Genomic DNA, 23,496 nt, shown 5'->3' on the forward strand with positions numbered 1-23,496 from the left:
AGAGAGGAGGGGAAGATAGAGAGGGGCTGCAGACCTGCTTCACCGCCTGTGAAGTGACTCCCCTGCAGGTGGGGAGCCGGGGGCTGGAACTGGATCCTTATGGTGGTCCTTGCGCTTTGCGCCACGTGCGCTTAGCCTACTGTGCTACCGCTCGACTCCCGAGTTTGAAGATTTTTAAGTAAGGTCATGTCTATGAAGTGTAAATCAGTAGAGCCCAGGCCCATCCTTTTTAAGTTTTGAAAGATGAATCTGGAGAAGAGCTATAGGATTCATTCTCTCCTATGAGCATGCATGGTGTGTGTGTGGGTGGGGGAGGTGACTGAGGAGAGGCTGAAGAAACTTTGAGGGCTCTGAAGTGTGAAACTGACTTGTGAATACTTGTTTATATCACCTGTATTTGGGAGGCATTATTGGAGCTGTTGGCTTTTGTTAGTAGACTGGGTCCACCTTGGTTTTCTGGAATTGCTCCACACATTCAGCCAATTCTAAAGTGATATCTGGTTTGTTTGTTTTTTTTTTTGTCTCCAGGGTTATTGCTGGGGCTCAGTGCCTGCACCATGAATCCACTGCTCCTGGAGTTCATTTTTTCCCCCTCTTTTGTTGCCATTGTTGTAGTTTTGTTGTGGTTATTATTGTTATTGTTGATGTCATTCGTTATTAGATAGGACAGAGAGAAATGGAGAGAGGGGGGGAAGACAGGGGAGAGAAAGACAGATACCTGCAGACCTGCTTCACTGCCTGTGAAGCGACTCCCCTGCAGGTGGGGAGCCCGGGGCTCGAACCGGATTCCTTACGCCAGTCCTTGCGCTTTGTGCCACATGGCTTAACCTGCCGTACTTGCGCCCGACCCCCGTGATATCTGTTCTTGACTTTGATCCTGAGGGAAGTTGGCAATGGGGGTGTTAGCAGGACAAACACCCAAACTGGTGTGACTGGAGGACAGGTTAGAGCTGAGATAAAGAGGGAGAACTAGATTACATGTGGTTTCAGAAGTTAAGAATGTTATGTTTTTAATAATCTTCTCCTCAGGAATGAACTTCTTTTGCATCTGAAGACCTACAACCTGTACTATGAAGGTCAGAATTTGCAGCTCCGACATCGTGAGGTAAGGAGTCCCCAGGGAGGCTCCTTCCCTTGTGGACCAGCCTGGCCTTTATCTTCATGTGTCCTGGATCTAAGGAGCCCTGATGTCCCAGAAGGTTTTTCTCTCTCCTTGCTGCCATACTGAGTGGACATTCATTAAGGTTGTTAGTAGGGAGGTAGCTCTAGAGCACAGGACTTGAAAGTTGGAGGTCCCAGGCTCAGTTCCTGGCACCATATGTGTCAGAGCTTATGCTACTCTGGTGTCTGTTCCTATCAGAAAAAATAAAAAAATAAAAGGAAATACTTTTAGGACCAGGTGGTGACCCACCTGGTTAAATACAAGGATCTGAGTTCAAGTCCAGTCCTCACTTACAGGGAAGAAGCTTTATGAGTGGCAAAGGTGTCTCTCTCTCTCTCTATCTCTCCCCCTCTTCTCAGTTTCTCTCTGTCCTATCAAATAAAACAAACAACAACAACAAAAAAGAGAGTGAGAAAGAAGGAAAGAAATAAGAGGAAGGAAGGAAAGGGAGGGGAGGGAGGGAGGGAGAAAAAAAAAGTGGCAAAAGGGAGCAGTGGATTTTTCCTGTAGGTACTGAGTCCCAGTGATAACCCTGGTGGGATTTTTTTTTTTTTTTTTTTTTTTGTCTCCAGGGTTATTGCTGTGGCTCCATGCCTGCACTACGAATCCATTGCTCCTGGAAGCTATTTTTTCCTTTTTGTTTTAATTATTATTGTTGTTATTGCTGTTGTTGTTGGCTAGGACAGAGGGAAATCAAGAGAGGGGGGAGAGAAAGACGCCTGCAGACCAGCTTCACCACCTGTGAGGCGACCCCCCTGCAGGTGTGCACTTAACCCCGTGTGCTACCACTTGGCCCCCCAAAGTGAATATTTTTAGAAGGATATTAGCAGGAGTCCTTGGAGCTTTTCAGATGAGACCTGAGGCCCAGTTTTGCTCAAAAAAAAAGGATGAGCTTTTCTACTCCTCAGATATTCTCACAGATGTATAGCAGGACCAATACCAGCCTCCAAGCAGGGTACTCCCGAGAAAGGCTGCCAGGGATATGAGCCTTTCAGATGACTCTCAAGTAGACTTTCTCTTTGTGGGCAGTTCAGCAGGTTCACCCAGTACTGGATGTGTCCTTTTGCTGTAGCACCCTGGGGATATCACACAAGCTCTGAGTGGCACGTTTTGGCCCTTCCTCCCAACTGCAAGCAGCCTTCTTAGGGTACCTTCTGGGACACTTTGTTTTCCAGCTGTCTCTCCCCAGCCCCCATCCTGAATCTAAACTTACCCTTGCTGTATCCATTTCTGTCATGCCTGTTATCAGATAGATGGCGAGTTATACGGGAACCTGAAAGAGTAATTTATACTCAGATGTTCTTGACTGATAAGAAGGCATATGTAACACTCTTCTAGACACATTTTCAGGTTATTGAGCCATTGCGATTTAATCCATAGAAATGGATATCAGATGGTGGAATTTCAGCTACTAAGGCAGGCCGGTTGAAGATAGTATGAGGAATGTGATGGCTATTTCTGTCTTCCTCTGACCACTCCACTTAGGTGAAGTCTTACTTTGAGTGAAATTCTGCCATACAGTCATGTAATCTAAAGTCAAGATGCCATCTTTGACCAGCTAGAAGGCCATATACATAGCTTGTGCTTGAATACAGTTTTTCTCCTGAATACCCCAAATGCCCCCAAATCCGTTCTTTCCTTACCTGTCCTTATCTCCCCTCCCTCTCTAAGAATGACCCTGGCTTAGTTGTTCATTGGGCAGGTGTCATCTCTAGCCATGGGCTTATCCCAAATACGTGTTCTTGCTCACAAAACTTGGGCTCAGAAAGGTGATTTTGAGACTTGGGAAAGGAAGTCTAGCCTTTTTAGACATTCTTTTCAAAGTTTCCACTGATTAGTGACTAGGCTATTAGTAAGATGTGGGTCCTTAAACAACTTTTTTCTGGGATGTGTCTGCTAGAATAAATCCTCAGAATGCAATATGAGTCAAGGATTTCTTGGCCATAAATGACACCTTTTTCTTTGAATTGAAATGCCAATGCCCTTGGGAGGGCCTAACTTCTAAGTCAACTTCTTATTTTTTAAAAAATTTTACTTCTTATCAGTCGACCACATTTGAGTATAAACTGGAGAGCTTGCAGGATTTATTCACCTCTGAGAGAGCAGTATAGCACAGTAGCTCATGATGGACACTGGAAAACTTGTCAGTTAAGAAATCCAATTAGCACAGCATCTCCCCACTCATGATCACTTGACATCATTTTAGCGGAACAATAGATCCTCCTAGAGGAGCTGGTATTCTGTAAAGTAAGCATAGCGGAGGATGCTTCAAATTTACAACCAGCAGATTAGATTGCTAAACATGTTATTGCTAAAAACACCTCACCTTTCATAACTGGGAGGGGAAAGGAGCTACTTCAAGAATTTACTTCATGCATTTGTTAGCAAAGTTAATATCTACTTATTTATTTATTGACTTATTTACTTATTTGTCACCAGGTCTTCACACCTGTGACAAAAATTCCACTGTTACCAGGGACACACACACTCTTTTAATTTCAGACAGAGGCAGAGGAAGAGAGAAATAGGGAGAAAAGGAGAGATACCACAGCACTGCTCTACCATTAAGGAAATTTCCCTGGCAACATGCCTGATTTTTATGTGGTGTCAAGGGCTTGAGCCTGGGTTTCTCATGCTTGTTACCATGTTTGATCTACCAGATGAGCCATCTCCTGGCCCCAAGAGGGATTCTTTTTTCCTTAAATTCATTTGTATAAAGGTGCATTTTTGTGACTGGATACACAGATTTGCATTCTGAGGCAATTTTAGTACTGGCCTGTGAGGTTTCAGGGGAGCACATCTCAGAGTTGAGGAGTGGTCTAAGTTGCTATTTATTCCTCCCCCATGAATACAATGCAGGTGCTGCCCATTGCGCATCAGCATGGAGCCAGCTTCTTTGGGGGCTTTTCCTTACTTACCACACTGGTTGCATTTGGGCAGGAGGAGGATGAGTTTATCGTGGAGGGGCTGCTGAACATCTCCTGGGGGCTACGCCGGCCCATTCGTCTGCAGATGCAGGATGACAATGAGCGCATTCGCCCCCCTCCTTCTTCTTCCTCCTGGCATTCTGGCTGTAACCTGGGAGCTCAGGGGTGAGTGAGGGGAGACGGGGGTGTCTGAGGGAGGTGTCTAAGTGGGTCTCTGTGCTCTTTTTTTCCCTTTATCGAGGTGGGGGAGGGTCTCTGTATTCTTAACCAGGGAAGGAAGGTAAACCTCATCTGCTTCCAGTCAGTCTTGATCCTATCTTTTGTCCCCTCCACTTTTGCTACCTTCTACTCTGCTTTGGAGAAAAGGAAGGGGCAGGGGGCTGGTCCATGGCATACCTAGCATAGAGCATACATTACCGTGCACAAGTACTGGGTTCAAGCCCCCAGCCCCCACCTGCAGAGGGGAAGCCTCACAAGCAGTGAAGCGGTGCTGCAGATGTCTCTCTTTTTCCCTCTCTCGCCCTTCCTCTCAAATTCTGTCTCTATCCAAAAATAAATAAAGATAATTTTTTTTTTAAGGAAGGGACAGATTACAGTGTGGCTGGGTCTCCATGCCTATTACCACAATCACTGAGTGACAGAATGAGGAGGCAGGATGCTGAGTCAGGGAGGGGAGGCAAAGTCCACATGAGCTGTGTTCCCCCTCATGGAGAAGGCCCAAACTACAGAGCTGCTGCTAGAGCCCAGCCAGGCCCTGCCTGCAGATTTCTAACAGGAAACCCTGCTGCTTGCACAGGGCCTTTCCTCATAGAATGACCCTGCTCTGGGGACATTTATGGCTCTATTTCTGTGACTAAAGGTCTCGGTCTCTGTGCTTGGGCAGATTGGAAAGGGGAACAGGAATGTCAGGTGTGAGCCAGCCAATTGAGGTTAGCCAAGGTCTGCTCCCTTCAGCCCACACCTGGGGTTGGATGGCCTGATTATCAGGGATCTCAGAGACTCAGAGATCCCTTTTCCGGTCCTCATAGGAGATCTGTGAAGATCTTGCCTGTTCTTCCCTCCCCTCTCAACCCCACTTCCACCCCACACTCCCCCTTGTTGCCAGATGAGTAGCCAAAGGCAGCAGCTAACAAGGCACACCCTTCCCACTGCCTTTCTGGAACTTCAGCTTTTTGGATCAAGTGATTCTCCTTATTGTTGCCTGAAACTTGCTGATGCTGACCATCCTTGGCCAGAGCCTGGGTAGGATGTGCTGACCACAGAGTCAAAACCACAGGGATTTTTTTTTTTTTTTTCAGTTTAAATGAGAACCAAGCCTTTTCTTTGCCCAACTGGAAGCTTTTTGTTAAGCTCTCACTTTGAAGCTAAGAGGAACATGCAAGTGTGGCCAGAGCCATGTGTGTGTGTGTGTGTTTTTTTTTTTTTCCAAAGGAACCTAAGGAACAAAGTCTTTGTCCCATTTGGATATGCGACGTCTGTTCAAAGTTCTCAGATTTCTTGAACTCAAACTGTGCTGATTTCACACTCTGCTTTGCTAAAGTGCTTTTACTGTATTTGATTTCTAGAGGGTCAAATCCTTGTCACAGCCCCACCCTGACCCCAGACTTCATTCCATTCCATTCCATTCCTTATGTGAAGTGATTTTTAAAATTCCATTTGACCAATGGCCCATGGGGGAAGGGATGGGGTGGAGAGAGAGGGTGGGGTGTTTCATTCTCTACACTGGTTTCTTCTTCCTTCCCCTGTGGTATCAAGCTGGTCTGGGTTGGTTCTTGAACTTTCGGAAGCCTTTGAGAGGGTTTCCAGGCTATCCCAGATTCTTTCTGTAGTTGAGTAGTCTGTAGTCTGCCACCAGGATGCTGAGCCAGTTTATGCTTTGGAAGCAGTGAGTGGGCAGGAGCCCCTACAGTGCCCAGTGTCTCCCCCTCCTGGAGGAAAGGCTTTGACCAGTTCCATTCTGGGACCCAGAAGACCATCTTATACCACGACAGGAAAGTCAGATTTTCAGTTTTAGTCATCTTAAAATATCAGGCCCGATCATAAGTCCTGCTTCTCCACTGGACTCAAGAGCACCCCCTCTTCTCTTCTCCCCAAAGGGATGGTTCTGATCACTTAAATATGCTTTCTTCTCTGGCCATATCTTTTGTGGATTTTGGGTGTGTTTCTCTGAGCTGTTTCTATTGACCCTTTTGGTTTCAAGGAGTCTGCCCCCCCCACCCCCACTCTCTCCACCCCCCAGTTACCCTGGCAGAACTGGGTCTCACCTTAGACTGTCTGCTGTGATCTTTTCTGGTCAAGCTCCTGTTCCCCGCAGCCCTGAAACACTGTCTTCAGTGCCCTTTCCACAGCTGCCCTGACCTCCAGAGCAGCCAGCCACACTGTGACTTTCAGTTCTTTCCAGAGGCCAGAAGTGATTTCTGAGTTACTTCTCTAACACAAAATGAATGAATTGAGGGGAGGAAGTAGCCCACCTGGAGAGCGTATCTGCTTTGCCATACGTGTAATCCAGATCCAAGCCTCGCTCCTACCACATTAAAGGGTGCTATGGTGCTATGGCATCTCTTTCTTTCTGAAAAAATTGGCTAAGAATGGTGAAGCCTTGGCAGCACAAAGAATTAAAAAAAAAAGATTGAGACTAGACTCTTTTATTTATTTCTTTATTGGGGAATTAATGTTTTACATTCAACAGTAAATACAATAGTTTGTACATGTATAACATTTCCCAGTTTTCCATATAACAATACAACCCCTGCTAGGTCCTCTGTCATTTTTTTTTTGACCTGTATTCTCCCCCCCCCCCCACTCCAGAATCTATTACTTTGGTGCAATATGCCAATTCCAGTTCAGGTTCTACTTGTGTTTTCTCTTCTGATCTTGTTTTTCAACTTCTGCGTGAGAGTGGGATCATCCCATATTCATCCTTCTGTTTCTGACTTATTTCACTTAACACAAATTTTTCAAGGTCCATCCAAGATGGTCTGAAAATGGTGAAGTCACCATTTTTGATAACTGAGTAGTATTTCATTGTGTATATGTACCACAAGTTGCTCAGCTGCTCATCTGTTGTTGGACACCTGGGTTGCTTCCAGGTTTTGGCGATTACAAATTGTGCTGCTAAGAACATGTGTACACAGATCTTTTTGGATGGATTTGTTGGGATCCTTAGGATATATCCCCAGGAGAGGAATTACAGGATGATAGGGTAGGTCCATTTCAAGACTAGAATCTTTTTCTTTTTAAAAAATTTATTCCCTTTTGTTGCCCTTGTTGTTTTATTGTTGTAGTTATTATTATTGTTGTTATTGATGTCGTTGTTGTTGTATAGGACAGAGAGAAATGGAGAGAGAAGGGAAGTTGGGGCAGGGGAGAGAAAGACAGACACCTGCAGACCTGCTTCACTGCTTGTGAAGCCACCCCCTTGCAGGTGGGGATCCGGGGGCTCAAACCGGGATCCGGTCCTTGTGCTTTGCGCCACGTGAACTGAACCCGCTGCGCTACCACCTGACTCCCTACAATATTTATCTAAGAGATAAGTGGTCATTATTAAGAACTTCCCAAATCTCAAGCCCCCGGCTCCCCACCTACAGGGGAGTCATTTCACAGGCGGTGAAGCAGGTCTGCAGGTGTCTTTCTCTCCCCCTCCTTTCTCCATTTCTCTTTGTCGTATCTAACAGCGGCAACATCAACAACAACAACAATAATAAAAAACAAGGGCAACAAAAGGGAAAATAAATAAATAAAATATTTAAAAAATATTAAAAAGAACTTTCCAGACAAACTAAAAAGCCCACACATGGGTAGAGAGCCCAGAGAACACATGGGTTTAGTTTTTTGGTGGATCTCCACCCTGGCTTTGATGAATTTGGATGCCTGTGTCCTGAAGATGCTAGGAATGATCACTCCCCTTCAGACTCTCCACCCCCACCCTCCTCTCTCATACCCCCCCCCCCCACACACACAGTGCTTAGCCTGGGAGCTGGGGCAGTCTCACGGGACACTCAGAGCAGCCCACTGCTTCTTTTTGGGTTAGGATGAGCTTGTCCCAGCCTGGCAGAAGCAAAGAGTGGAGCACAGGAGTGGGTGGGGCAGAAATTAGGCATCTCTCCCAGGGGCTGAATTAGTCTCCCTTTTGTTTGTTTTCTGCCCTCCTTGACACACAGCACCATCCTGAAGCCCCTCACCATGCCCAACATCCAGATCTCAGAGGTGGACGCCCCCTCTGAGAATGAGGAGATGTCAAGTCCCACAGGTATGTGTCTGCTGGGAGGAGCCTCCAATTCAGGGTCAGCCATGAAGACAGGTGGGATAGATGTGATGCACTGCTACTTATTATTATTTTAATTAAAGTTCACACTGTTGAAAATTCAAGAAGGGTTTAAAAGGGACAATTTAGGGCTGAGGAATGTCTTAGGAGGCATAGAGCATGCCCTGGATTGATCCCCAGTACACAGGAGAGCACCATGGACAGCACCAGGGTGGTGGAATGTCTCAGGAGGCATAGAGCATGCCCTGGATCGACCCCCAGTCCACAGGAGAGCACCATGGACAGAACCAGGGTGGTGGAATGGTGCTTTGGTGTCTGTCCCTCTCTCCCCCATCCTTTCTCTATCTTTCTCCCTACTCTACCCCCCAAATTCAGAATTTGAAAAAGAAGGGACTTTTTAAGTTTTCCTTCTCATGCACCTACCACTGTCCCTCACCCTCAAGAAACCTGAAAGTTTCAGTACAGCAATACAAATACAGATCCAAATACATTTAGGGATAAATGTAATTAATTTCTTCCTTTTTTTAAAAAAAAAGATTTATTTATTTATTTATTTATTAACGAGAGAAAATCAGAGCATCACTCCAACACATGCGAAGCTAGACACTAAATTCAGGATGCAATTTCCTCCCCCTTTTATATTGGGTTGTTGGAAAAGTCATGACATATTTGTCTGATTTTCTATGCAACAATGCATTCTGACTTTCCCGACAACCTAATGTAAATGTTAGCATTCTGAAACACCACTGTTTCTATCATTTTGTCTTGAGAATTATTCTATACAAATGCATAAAGTACGTTGGCATCTTTACTGTGCTCCAAGATTCCATTGTATGGGAAAATAAGTACTTACGTACTCATTCCTATCAATAGACATTTCAGTCATTGCCATTCCTTTTTTTTCTCCTTTATTTTACTTGATAGAATAGAAAATGAGAAAGGAGGGATGAGGAGAGAGAGAGACCGAGAGAGAGAGGCCTGCAGCTTTGCTTTACCACTTGTGAAGCCTCCTCAATCCCCTACCCCTTCACCCCCCCCCCCCCCAGGAACTAGGGACTTGAACATGGTAATGTGAATGTTCAGCCAGATACACCATTGTCCACTCTCCCTGCCCTAATCATTTCCGTTCTTTTGCTGTGACAAGCAGGGATGCAACCAGTGACCTTGTCCAAGTGTCATTCCAAGCATCTGTCAGCATCTCTGAATTCTTTCAAGTGAAATTACTGGGCTTGAGGCAGAGTGCAATTGTAATTTGGGTAGTTATTGTCAGTGTACAGTATCTCACAAATCCTTCTATTGTGCTTATTTTGTGTCAGGCACTGTTTCAAGCTCTTTATCAGAATCGATTCATTTAGACTCCCAAAACAATCCCAAGAGGGGTTGCTGTTATTTGCCCTACTTTACAGACAAGGAAACTGAGGCATGGAGAGATGAATGGTGGAGTTGGGAGCCTGGTTCTCTGAACACTCTGCTTAAGCCTCTTCACTTCTCATCACAGAACAGACATCATGTGCAGTTATCTCAAAATTAGTTATATATTATGCTTTCCCCTCAGCAAGAAATACTGTTTTGAGAGGAGGTGGTGGCTGTTGTATCAAGGGTACTGTAACCTCCTGGGTCCAGGCAGATGGTTATCCCCCTTCTCTCTCAGACTCTAGGGGCCTGAAGCCACTTCAAGAAGATACCCCACAACTGATGCGCACACGCAGCGATGTTGGGGTGCGGCGTCGTGGCAACGTGAGGACACCCAGTGACCAGCGGCGCATCCGACGCCACCGTTTCTCCATTAATGGTCATTTCTACAACCACAAGGTGCAGGGGACAAGGGGCAGGCTGAGGGGGGTGAGTCCCAAGGGGGACAAGTCCCTTCCTGGGCAGCTACCATCTCTGGGCTACAGGTATCTGGAGTATCAGTACTTGCCATTCAGTCTTTGAACTATACATGGGCTGCAGATTCTGTTGGCCCCCAGAGGAACAAGGGGCCCCAAATCAGGAGCTGCCCCTGGGTGGTGGGTGAGATGACCCCACAAACACCTTTCCCCTCCTTCCTGCATCATGCAACTCCCACAACCATGTGATGTGACCTTTCTAGCACTCCTTCTTCTTCTTCTTCTCCTTCTCCTCCTCCTCCTCCTCCTCCTCCTCCTCCTCCTTCTTCTTCTTCTTCTTCTTCTAGCGTTTGCCCTTCTTCCGTAGCCAGTTAACAGCGTCAGGTGGTGCTGTCCCCAAAATGGCATTAGGGGGCTCAGACCAGGGGGCATTTGTTCCCTACTGATACCTACCCCAAGCTCCACAAGCTTCCTTAAAACAAGAGCATTGGGGTAGGGGGAGTCGGGCGATAGCACAGTGGGTTAAGCGCATGTGGTGCAAAGTGCAAGGACTGTAAGGATCCTGGTTCAAGCCCCTGGCTCCCCACCTGCATAGGAGTCCCTTCACAAGCGGCAAAGCAAGTCTGCAGGTGTCTTTCTCTCCCCATCTCTGTCTTCCTCTACTCTCTTGATTTCTCTCTGTTCTATCCAACAACGACAACATCAATAATAACTACAATAATAAAAAAACAAGGGCAACAAAAGGGAATAAATAAATATTAAAATAAACAAGAGCATTGGGGTCCTGGCAGTGGAGCTGCCAGTGTACACCAGTACACATTACCATGCACAAGGACCCAGGTTCTAGCCCCAGCTCCCCAACTCCTGGGGGGGAATTTCACAAGTAGTGGAGAAGGTCTGCAGGTATCTTTCTCTCTCTCCCTCTCTCTCCCTTCCCTCTCACCTTCTCTCTGTCCTATCAAGTAATATTAAAAAAAAAAAAAAAAGGAAAAGATGACTGCTAGGGGCAGTGGATATGTAGTATTGGTACCAAGCCCCAGTGATTATGCTGGTTGTAGTAAAAACAAACACAAAAATAAGGGCATCATGTGTGATGTCAGAGACCCCTACATCCTGCATTTGGGGGTGGGAGGGCAACATGCACTGTAGCTGGAGAGAGAACCTACCTTTTCTGCTCCTGTCATCCTTCTCAGCCCTGCCCTGACCTCTCCAGCCTTCAGCTCCCCACCCACAGGGCAGCTCTGTTGACACCCTGCCTATTGCCAGGGGCCTCTCTGGGTTGAGCACTCCTGCCTCTGTGCTAGGGCTCTGGGGTTTCATGCCCTGCCACCCCCACTCCCTCCTAAGCTGGACCTCTCTATGCACAGACCTCCGTGTTCACCCCAGCCTATGGCTCCATCACCAACGTCCGCATCAACAGCACCATGACCACCCCACAGGTCTTGAAGCTGCTGCTCAACAAGTTTAAGGCAAGTTCTCTCTGTTGGGGGCCCACAGAAATGTGGAGGTGAGGGCTGTAGGGAGTGGTGGTGAGGGGCTCTGGGTACAGGGCTTGGAGCCTTTAGCTCTTCACTGCTGAGGCAGCTTCATCTGGGAACATTTCAGCAAAGCAGCCTCTCAGGCCCCACCCCTGATTCAATCTGCGGAATCAGAGGCCTGGGGTAAGAGCTGCGAACTGTTTCAATAGTCTTGCAGGGATTCAGGTGCTACTGAAGCAGGCCCCTTATGAGCAGCTACAGAGGGAGACTGTGAGCTAATGTCTGGAGTGTCTATGTGTGTGTGTGTGTGTGTCCAGGACCTTGTGCATGCATAGTTTCACCACTATGGCTGATTTTTTCATTCAGATAAATAGAGAGAAAGAGAGGGAGAGTGAGAGAGAGAGAGAGAGAGAGGGAGAGACCACAGCACCAGAGCTCCTCCCCCCATGGCATGTTACTCCCATGTGGTGTTGGGACTCAAATCTGGGCTGTGTTCATGGCAAGGCAGGTGCCCTACCAGTTGAGCTATCTATTTTACCCCTAATGGCTGCGTTGGGGACTCATGCACACATTGACTTTAAAGATAACAATTAAGGAAACTTACTTTAGAAGATGAACCTTCAGTAAGTGTGCAGATTTGAGTGCATGAGTATTCTCAAAGTCTTTGTATGCTTTTCTCAATCCCCGTAGAAGTCCTTTGGAGGCAGACCAGGTATCCTTATTTTTGGTGAAAGCCAGTGTTAACACAGCGGCCTAAGGGCATAGGACTTCAGTTCCAATCTTCCCTGCTGGTTGGAGGAGTTAGACAAAGTTCTTCAGCTCCTTGCACATCTTCTTGCTCATCTGTATAGTGAGGAGTACCTGTTACAGGGTTGCCATGCATAGTAGATGAGTTAAAAGAAGCAAGTGTGTGAAGCTGCTCCTGGTACACTGCAGTAAATTTCAACCTCTGTGATTTGTTGTTGTTGATAATTTTATCTGCCTGCCCCATCTCCCGGTCACTTCTGAGAGCTGTAGAGAAATCACCCCTCCCCTTGATGTTTTAAGAGTTGATTTAGTTTCTCCGTATTAATAAAGATGGGCTGGGTGGGGATGTGTTAAGACATGCTTTCAGCAAGTACCACTTTGCTCCCAATTCAGATCGAGAACTCAGCAGAAGAGTTTGCTTTGTATGTGGTCCATACCAGTGGTGGTAAGTCTAAAAAACAGTGCACTATGTGATTTTTAATTAACTCAAAATAGCAAGTTAGGAAAAAAAAAAACAACAACTCTCCTTTACTCCCTTTTTTTGGGTTTTGGAAACTTTAGAAGGCAGTAGCTGCCAAGGCTGGTGGGCTCACTGACTGAGTCCACAAGGCAGGCCATATATGGTCAGTTAGCAGGCCTGAATAGCCAACTGCTTATTAAAAAAGGAGGCGAATTTTGTCAAAAGATTAAAGAAAAACTAACAACACATTTAATGCAGCATCTTCCTGGGGACTTGAGGGGTGGTTGAATCAGTCTCTTGGCTTGCCTGATGGCATCTCTTAAAGTCACTGGTCTACTTGGACTGCCAAGCTGACCAGTACTTTATGATGAGTTGGCCTCAGGCTCAGCTCAAGGTTGCTTCTGTTTGTGTTGTTCCAGAGAAACAGAAGCTAAAGAATACTGACTACCCACTGATTGCCCGGATCCTGCAGGGTCCCTGTGAACAGGTGTCCAAGGTGTTCCTCATGGAGAAGGACCAAGTGGAGGAAGTCACCTATGATGTGAGTGTACTCTCCCTCACAGGCCTGTCCTCAGGAGGGTGGAGTGCATCTGGGCTACTTGCTAAACAGCCATGTCTTGGTTTTGGGGCCAAGGACCTTGTCCCATTTGGCTGCCATCCCTTAATCCCAGGTTTTCTTGAGTCAGTGGTGGCCTTGGGGCCAAAAGAGGAAAGACAGAGACTAGGTGGAGGAAGTCATTGGAGAAATGCTCAGCTACGGAGTGATTGCTACAGAAGAAAGGTATGTCCTTAGCCCTTCTGGGGTAATGGAAGGTGGCTGAGGAGTTTCTGCAGATTCTCTCTGAGCAACTCCAAGAAGTCAGCAGTGATTACCTTATCTTATGTGCTATAGGCTTTGGCTACAATAGCAAACATTTCTAAATGGTGCTTACTTATAACGGCAAACTTGCCTTTTTGCTGGGGATTATGCAGGCTTGTGGTGGCGGCAGCTTTTCTCTTAATTGTCATTGTGGGTTGAGCTCAGGTCTTTGTCACATGTCACATTCAAAGAGCCTAGAACACTCTAGAACAGTGGCTGTCTAGGCTATCCTCTTCATGGTGGATTGCGAGAAACCAGGCCAAATCACATGGACCCATTTGAAGCTTGTGCTTAGATTTGACAAATATCAGGTACACCTACATTCCATTGACCTGAGCAGTTCATACAGCAGAGAGTGAGGGTGGGGTTTGATACCACAGCCCAGGAGTTTCCTCTGGCTCCACAGTACACCAGTGTAGTGCTGGGGTTCAAATCTGGGTGGCAGACTTGGCAAGGGACTTTCCCTATCTGGTGTACTCTCTCCAGCCAAAGTTCATCTTTGAATACCTTCTTGAAACAAAACATTTTGAGTCAGGGCCTGGTAGTGTTGCACCTGATTGAGCTCACATGTTACAATGCGCAAGGACCCAGGTTCAAGTCCCTGGCCCCCACCTGCATGGGGAAAGCTTTGCAAATGGTGAAGCAGTGTTGCACGTGTCTCTCTGTCTCTCTTCCTCTCTGTTGCCCCTTACTTCTTGATTTCTGGCTGTCTCTATCCAGTAAGTAAATAAAGATAATAAAAAAATTTAAAAACAAAAATCATTTTGAATTATAGTTCCCTGTATTCTCTTATGAAGATAGAGTGGTTTATTAACCAGTGTTGTGGGTCTAGGCCTTTCTCTGTATCACTGAATCAAGAGGGAGTGCTTTTCCAGGTTTGAAATCACCTCCTCTTGGACTGAATTCATGAGATGAAAAATGAGATAATATTAGCTCTGTGTCATGACAGAACCCTATATCTGCTTTAAGAAAAATGAGAGTTAAGTCCTGCTGAGTTCTAGCAGAAGTAGATTCCCCACAGTTCTGTACCTTAGCTCTGACTAGCTTCTTTCTCTCCAGGTGGCTCAGTATATAAAGTTTGAGATGCCTGTCCTTAAAAGCTTCATTCAAAAGCTGCAGGAGGAAGAAGATCGGGAAGTGAAGAAGTTGATGCGCAAGTAAGGTTGTGCCCTGACCCGCCTCGCCCCTCTGGCTGGTGTGCTTCACAGACAGGGGGTGCTACTGAACTGTCCTGTAGAGCTGGGAGGGCTCCCACATACACTTTTTTTTAATTAGGCTTTGAGCTATTTATTTTTTAAAGAAAAAATTTTTATTACCTTTATTTATTGGAATGAGACAACCAGAAATTGAGAGGGGAAGGTGAGATAGAGAGGGAGAGAGAGAGACATACACACACACCTGCAATACCAATCGCAAAGCTGTCCCCTGCAGTTGGGGATAAGGGGCTCAGACCCATGTCCTCGTGCTTTGTAATATGCACACTCAACTAGGTGCGGGGTCACCCAGCCCAGCGGGTTTGTCTTGGTGTCTTCTCACTGGCCACGATTTACTCTAAGCTGAGGGCACAGCCACAAAGTGGTGGTCTCTCTGCTTCCTGTGTTGGCTTCTCGTTTTAATAATGGACATAAAACTGTTTTTCTCTGGGTGGGTGGGGGGTGGCACACTTGATTAAGCACACACATTACCATGGGCAAGGACCCAGGTTCCAGCCCCTGCTCCCCCCTGGCAGGAGGAATGCTTCATGAGAGGTGAAGCAGGTCTGCAGGTGTCTGTCTCTCTCCCTTTCTATCTCCCCCTTCCCTCACAATTTAGAGCTGTCCTATCTAATAACAATAAAAAGAGAGAAAGAACAATAACAACAACGATGATAAACAACAAGGGAAACAAAAGGGAAAAATAATAAATAATAAAAAGAGAGAAAGGATGAAAGAAAGAGAAGGAAAAGTGGCTACCCGGAGGGATGGACCGTACTGCCAACCCCAAGTCCCAGCAATAACCCTGGTGGTAATAAAAAAAATAAAAATGAAAAAACTGTTGTTGTAGGGGGCTACAGGAAGTAACAGTGGAAAACAGTCTAAGCAATCAACTTCTAAAATCCTCCCATTCCTCCATCTAGCATGTTTCTTCAGAAGTTGCATCTAGCTTAGAAGTTTAGGAAGGACGGGTGAAATAGCTCACTTGGCTAGTGCTCTGCTTTGCCGTGTGAGCAGCCCAGCCCCCACCTCCTTAAAGGTGTTGTTCTCTTCACTTTCTGTCTCTGTCTTTTAAAAAGTTTGGTATGAGGAGTCGGGCTGTAGCGCAGCGGGTAAGCGCATGTGGCACAAAGCACAAAGACCGGCATAAGGATCCGGTAGGTGGGTCGCTTCACAGGCGGTGAAGCAGGACTGCAGGTGTCTGTCTTTCTCTCCCCTTCTCTGTCTTCCCCTCCCCTCTCCACTTCTTTCTGTCCCATCCAACAACAATGACAGCAATAACAATAATAACTACAGTAAAACAACAAGGGTGACAAAAGGGAATAAATAAATATATAAAAAAACCAGTTTGGTATGACTCCTCTCTGAGGAAGATTTGATGATTTTTTTTCTTTCCTTTTTAATTTTTTGTTGTTGTTGTTGTTGCCATATCTAGTTTAAAGTAGACAGCATATCATGGACATGGCAGAACAACTGACTTTCTTCCACGGAAGAATAAAGCTGTATCAGTAGTAACTAGTGTAACTAGTAACTTACTATGTGCCAAACCTTAGAAATAGCTTTTGCTGTTTAGTCCCTGCACAGTGACACTCACTCAAGTATCTGCATTGCCAGGCAGGAGTTGGGGGGGGGGCTGAAGCAGTAAGGGGGGCTGCTCACCAACATCATGGGTCTCTAGATGCTGATACTAGGATGAACTATATGACGTTGCCATTATTGTGAGTCCCCCAAATCATGAAGTAAGGACAACTGGATGCAGTCTAGTCTAGGTGAGCATTATACACTACTGAGTCTGCAGAGTACTATGCACAGTGCCTTGGGCACAGTAAGCACTCAGTTAATGGAACTGTTCATTGGTATTGGTTTACCACCTTGCTCCTTTTTTCCCAGATTCTCTAGCCACAGTCAGTCATCTGGTTAGGATTTGGCTGTGTCAGTTCCATTCACCCTATTGTGGATAGCCAAAGAATGGCTACCAGTGACAGAAGTCAAGGGCCTGAGCACTTGGCTCACACACTTAGCCTCGTGATTAGGGGTGTGTGTTGCTTTCTGCTCCATCGCAGCTCTTTCTGTCCTCAGGTACACGGTGCTCCGGCTAATGATTTGCCAGAGGCTGGAAGAGATAGCTGAGACTCCAGTCACCATCTGAGCCACAAGGAGGGGAATCTGGAGAGTGTCCTCCAGGGAGCTGGCACCTTCCTTCCATGGGAACATTTAAATGCAAACCTCTGCAGCTTCTGAGCAGCCACCACTTGCTGCTGGAGCAGGAGGGAGAGGCCAGCAGACAAATCCCCATGCTTGGATCTCTGGGCTCCTTTCTTGTGTTCACAATGACTTTCAAGTTATGTTGTAAGGAGAACCCATTATATTTGTGTGTGTGTGTGTGTGTGTGTGTGTGTGTGTGTGTGCACATGTGTGTGCATGTGCCTGTGTATGTGTGTGGTCATCCATGTACCTATGTGATGTTTTCACACACAGTTAAATTCCGAGACACCAGCATGATGCCAGAGGCTTGTGGGTGTGCTGCTCACTGGCTGTGACATCAGAGAAGTCACTGATTTGATGGTTTGGAGGATGGAGATAAGGCTTCTTCCCTCAATTGCCAGGGAGCAGCTTTATATATCTGCCCATGTTTAGAAAGGGGAGGGGTCTTGGTCAGCTCATCCTTTGGGGTATTTACCTGCTAGGACAGAGTCTCCTTGTGTACCCCAAAGGATGGGCCAACATGAGATCCTTTGATGTTGACAAAATAATAGCCCCACAACTTTGGACAGGTAAATGCAAAAGCCCACAAGCTCCACACTGGACACGATAGGTGTTTTAAATAGCTATCTCTGTGGGTACCTAGGGAGTCTGGAATTTTCCTCTGTCCTCACTGCCACACCTGCCTCCAGAGGACCAGCAGCCAGTGCCAACCTGGTACCTCCGTGAGTGGAAGGGGAGGACTCATGAAGCAGCTGTCACTGGTTTGCATATGGTACTGGCTGGCTAGTATGGCTGTGCTATGGGGCAGTGGCTAGGAAGCTTCCCTCTTAGAGAAATGTAGAGGCTTCTGGTAGGAATGGTGGATTCCTGAAAGGCCAGCCCGTCTGCACATTGTCCAGACGTCTTCTTGCACTTGGAGCTGAGGTCAAGACGTTTTTCTCTCTGACTGCTGAATTACTGAGGGTTGGCCTCATCTTGTGTATGGAGATGGACCACAGGGTGAGGACTGAGCCTGCTGCCACCATAGTATGGAGACCCGAGAAGCTCTGAGTGCTCCTCTCTGAAGGATCCAGTGGTGGGCAGATCAGGGCTCTTCTGAGCAGCCGTGTGGGTCATCTTTAGAGCAAACTCCAGCAGGGTGGGGTGAAGAACAGCTTATTAGGATGTGAGAAATGAGAGTTAAACCCTAATCCTAACCCTAACCGTGTGGCCCCACCAGGATAGTTGCCAAACAACTGGGTGCTGGTCAGGCTGATCTAGACTCAGGAGGGGCAGACATTTAGAGCAGAGTGCCAGGCTGTAGAGATAACCAAGCAAGGCCAGAGATGCCTGTAGACCCTTGCTGAGCCTTGGTGGGGGAGGTGTGCTCCCCATCCTCCTCCACCCTCTCTCCTAGTTCGGTTTGGCTGTTGAGGAAGGGTGTCTGTAGGGAAGGTAGACCTCTGCTGTAGAGCCATTCCTGCCCCAGGCACCCTCCTGCCTACACCCCTGCCTCTAGGGTCTCTTCAGGGTTCTCACAGCAGCTGCCTCATTGTTGCCTTTCAAAGAAATGGCCTACTGCCACCTGGCATTTTGCCAAAACCTCTTAGCAAGACTTCCTCTTCTGTGGGGTCAGCACTGAGGCCCTAGTCTCAGATGTCTCACTGGGTTTCTGTATAACACATAGAAACACACACACATACATACACACACACATACACACACACACACACACACACACACACACACACACACACACCTGGGTTGAGCAGAGAGGATTCCATTGTTATGGATGGGAAAGAACAGTTTTGTGAATGAAAACATACTTCCTGAGTTTTGCATCTAAGAAAATGACTTGGAAAGCTTCTAGTTATTTTGAATGTTTAATGCCTTTGTCAGCCCTTGGGGAGAGAGGACAGTGGATTTTCCACAAAGCAAATGACTAGCCATGGGCTTTTATTGGACAGTTATTTCTGGTTTATAAAAGGTCTCTTTCATTTATACTAGTTCTAAGACAGTGTGAAATATGGAAATGTTGCAAAATGTCAAGTTTCCTTCATCACTTTCCCAGAAAGTGATACTAAAGTAGCCCTGGCTTTTTAAAGATGGAGGTTTGGGATGAATGTGAAGAAATATCATGCCTTCCACTTAATGCAGGTCACTCTTTTTCATTTTGGGACCTTCCTGTTTAACTCTCATTTCTTACATCCTAATAAGCTGATCTGGAATTGTGGAAGGGCACTCTGAAATAGCAGTAGCTGAAACAGACACCCCACTGAGGATTTTCTCACTGGTATCCTATGGCTTTGCAGCTTTGAACTCCTCCACTGATGTGTATGCATTTAGGTAATCGTGTGCAATGACCCTGAAATCACACGAGGAACAAAAGGCCAATTTGGAGTTGTTTTTCTCCCTAGCTTGTAAGCTGTGTAGTCACATCTGGCTTTCTCTTTCCAGGGGTTTGTGTTATAAGGTGATCAAATGAAGGAAAAATCGGAGTATCTGATTAGGAAAGGGATCTGTTGCCCCAGCTGAAGGTGATATTAGGCACAAGGTCAAATTCTCAGCAATCACTTTAGTGGGAAGGCAGTGAGTTAAATGGGAGAGAGATGGGAGGGGTTGGGGGGAAGGGAGGGGCACTGAAAGGCACAAATACCAGCTTTGCCTGTGCAGACTGCTGAGAAGTGATTGTGCTTCTGGCCTCCAGGCTGGGTGGACTGAGCTCAGATTGAGGTGAGAAAAATCTCAGATAAGCCACCCACTCATGCAAAAAACAAAAACAAAACTGAGAACCGAGGTAGAGATTTTATTCTAAGACTTTAAGGAAAAACATTTTTTTCATTCTTCTCTCTACCCTAAAAGGAAATGAACCTCGCAAAATAATATCTAAATAAAGATATTTTATCAATAGTTTAATAAGATTTTGGCATGTCATGACCAAACAAGTGAGAGAGAGAGAGAAAGAGAGAAGAAGGAGGAGGAGGATTTGGAGGAGGGAGAAGAAGAAGGAGGAGGAGGAGAAGAAAGTAGGAAAGGATGAAGAAAGGAAGGAAGAAAGGAAGGAAGGGGTTCTAATGCAGAATCCTCTAGGCAAGAATCACCTGTGAAATTTGATAGTTTTATCAGATTTTCAGGAGGGTGGAACTAGCCACAGAAAGGCAAAAATTCTCTGAAGAAGAGAGAAACTTTTTTTCTGTTTTCTTTTTTTTAAAGTATTCCTCCAACTATGACCCAAGTGGCACAGTGGATAAGGTGTTGGACTTTCAAGCATGAGGTCCCAAGTTTGATCCCCAGTATCACAGGTGCCAGTCATGGTCTGGTTCTCTCTTCCTCTCTCTTATACATACAAACATTCTAATAAATAAATAAAATGTTTTTTGAATGTATGCATCAAACCTCTGTAACACAGAGAACTTATCATAACTACATCTTTAAGAGAGAATGTTCTCTATGAACAAAGAAATTTTGGGGTCTCAAAGTGACCCCTGGTGGTGGGAGCACTCTCACTGCAAGAGCACAAATGTTTTAGTCTCTGCTTAAATTGTTTTATGAAAAGCAGAACAGGTTTTCTCTGCTTGAGACAGAGATGAGAAATGATCTATAAAGGTAGAAATAACAATTTATCCAGATTTAACTGAGACTTGCCTTTACCTGTGTTTTAGCCAAGCACAAGACGTGGACAAGCTGTGAAGGGAAAGTTTCATTTTACCTTTTGTGTCTCCCAGTAAATCACAGACCTGTTTCCCAGGCTGCTGGTTTCTGCTGTGTGATTGTTTGGGTTTCTTAAAGGCTTTCCCACTTGTTTTAGCTTTGTGAAGTATTTTCTTAATCATAACTTGCCTTTCAGTGGTACATGACTGTTCAGTGTTTTGTTCTAAACTTGTAAATGGATGATGCACTTAGGTATCTTAACATAATTTGACAAAGCCTCAGTAAAGAGCTGGAAATTTCTGTAACATTTTGATATGTTTTAATGCACCTGGCATAGAACTCATTGAGATAAAGCACTTTTCAAAGAAAAAAAAAACCCTCATGGACTGGCCTCTGTGTGTTTCTTTTTCTTCTGCTGCTGCTGCTTCTCCTCCCCATCCCCCCCCCCCCTTTTTTTTGTTACTGGGGCTCACCATTCTGTGCTAACTTTTTCAGATAGAGAGAATCAGAGGGAAAGAAACCACAGCACCAAAGCTTTTCCCAGGGTGATGGGAACTGGGCTCAAACCTAGGTCATGTGCATAGCAAAGCAGACACCCTCCCAGGTAAACTATTTTGCCGACCCTATCTTTGTGTGTTTGTTGGATGAAAGCTCTGTGTTATGAGACAGTTGAAGACAAAAATGTGACAATACATCCTGGAATTAAATTGATTTGCTTTTGCCAGAGTTTATGGTTTGATTGGACTCACACTTGACTATATTGTTCCACAGAGGAAGTGAAACACAGGGAGTCCCTATGAATCTCAAGTTCAGGCCCTGGTAGAGCTAAGTACTGTGGTAGAAATGTTAGGCTATGAATATTAAGGTCTAGGAACTGGAGTCATTGACCTGACTCCAAAGGCAGAAGCGAAAGTGTCTTAGATCACACAAACTCCAGGTGCACATCTCCAGACTTGTACTAATTCCCTCCTCTGACTTTAAAAGAATAGAACAGTAGGGTCCAGGCGGTAGTACACTGAGTTGAGTGCACATAGTGTGAAGCACAAGGACTTGTGCAAGGATCCCAGTTCAAGCCTCTGGCTCCCCATCTGCAGAGGGGGTTGCTTCACTAGGTCATGATATCCAGGAATTTGTTCAAATGTTAGTCTACATATTGCTTCAGGGATATATATATATATATATATATATATATATATATATATATATATATGTATATATATATGTAAATTTAAGATTAACTTTTACATCAGTAGCCTTTGAGTAAAACATTAGCCTTCATAATCTAAGTGGGCCTTATAAAATGTGGGTGAACCTCATGCTCTGGGTGAATCTCAAAGATCTTATGAGAAAAAAGTAGGCAGAGTGACCTCCAAGCATGAAGTTCTGAGCTCAGTCCCCTGAACTGTATGTGTCAAATTGATGTTCCGGTTCTCTCTCTCTAACAACAACAACAAAAATTATAAAGAGAAAAAGACTGACTTCCCTGGAAAAGAAAATTCTATCTCTAGACTGAGTTTGGATTTGAACTTGGAGGAAAATAAAAATCCACCATCCAAGGGGTTGGGTGGTGGTGCAACTGGTAAAGCACACAAGTTAACATGTTGACGTGTACCCTCACATCTGGGTCAGAGCCCCTAAACCTCATTTGCAGAAGGGTAGCTTCATGAGTGATAAAGCAGGCTGCAGGTGTTTCTCCTCTCCTTCCATCCTGTTTCTCTGTCTCTAACATAATAAAAATAAATGTATATTTTAAATCTGCCTCCTCCAAATTTGTCTTTGGCAAAAAGTTAATTCTATGAAGGGGCCCTAAAGGCGAGGTCACCTTTGAAAACTATATTAACAGGTAAACATCTCTCTGAACAGATTTTTGTCTATTCCTGGAAAAAGGCCCTTGTTTCATAGTGCCTGCTCAGTAACCTTCCTAGCTCACCTTCCATTCATCACAGTGTCCTCTGTGATAACGAATCTTATTTGAAGGTGACTTACTCAGTATCTTACTAAGTTTTTTTCGGCTTCTTCCATCTGTAGAGATGTTATTATATATATATGTATTCCCTCTTGTTGTTTTATTGTTGTTGTTGTTGTTATTGATGTAACTGTTGTTGGATAGGGCAGAGAGAAATGGAGAGAGGAGGGGAAGACAGAGAGGGGGAGAGAAAGATAGACACCTGCAGACCTGCTTTACCACCTGTAAAGCGACTCCCTTGCAGGTGGGGAGCAGGGGGGCTCGAACCAGGATCCTCATGTCAGTCCTTGCACTTTGCACCATGTGCGCTTAACCTGCTGCACTACTGCCTGACTCCCCAGAGAGGTAGTATTTCCAAGGCAGAGAATTCTTTGTTCTACACATCATGTGAATATAGGTAAATTAGATAAAAGAGAAATGGTCAGATTGGGGTCCCTTACATACCCCAGTGCAGGCAGTAAGCCTTATGGAAGTTAAAGTGCTGAAAATCATTCACTGAGCCTTACTAACCTTCTATTAAGAAGATGGAAGTTCTTGGGTTGCTTTATGGAAATAGATTTTGTCAAGTAATAGTATTTTAGGTAATAAACGCATTACTGGATGGAGTCTTCTGTGAGCACAAGGCTGCTGTGAAGTTTGGTATATATTCAAATAGATTCTGCTGAGCTGCTTAGAAGCAAAGCAACCTACTAAAAATGTAGAATTTGGGGAAAACCAACATTGGTATTTTCATATCCGTGTCATGAAAAATAAGAAGTGTTACCTATGGTTTAAGT

General features: G+C 45.4%; 1 protein-coding gene across 1 annotated transcript in view; it reads left to right on the top strand.

Annotated features, from left to right (window-relative positions):
• RASSF2 (Ras association domain family member 2) overlaps positions 1-21,059 on the top strand; it is a 58,500-nt gene extending 37,441 nt beyond the window's left edge. Inside the window, exons 4-12 of the mRNA XM_007539558.3 lie at positions 1,030-1,105; positions 4,103-4,254; positions 8,250-8,338; positions 10,005-10,165; positions 11,550-11,651; positions 12,801-12,852; positions 13,287-13,408; positions 14,786-14,883; positions 16,999-21,059. Of these exons, the coding sequence (XP_007539620.1) occupies positions 1,030-1,105; positions 4,103-4,254; positions 8,250-8,338; positions 10,005-10,165; positions 11,550-11,651; positions 12,801-12,852; positions 13,287-13,408; positions 14,786-14,883; positions 16,999-17,068 (922 nt within the window). The 3' untranslated portion in view covers positions 17,069-21,059. The remainder of the gene's footprint in view (positions 1-1,029; positions 1,106-4,102; positions 4,255-8,249; positions 8,339-10,004; positions 10,166-11,549; positions 11,652-12,800; positions 12,853-13,286; positions 13,409-14,785; positions 14,884-16,998) is intronic.
• Positions 21,060-23,496: the final 2,437 nt, after the last annotated feature.

Source organism: Erinaceus europaeus, chromosome 1 (assembly GCF_950295315.1).
Source record: "Erinaceus europaeus chromosome 1, mEriEur2.1, whole genome shotgun sequence".
Classification (NCBI taxonomy): domain Eukaryota; kingdom Metazoa; phylum Chordata; class Mammalia; order Eulipotyphla; family Erinaceidae; genus Erinaceus; species Erinaceus europaeus.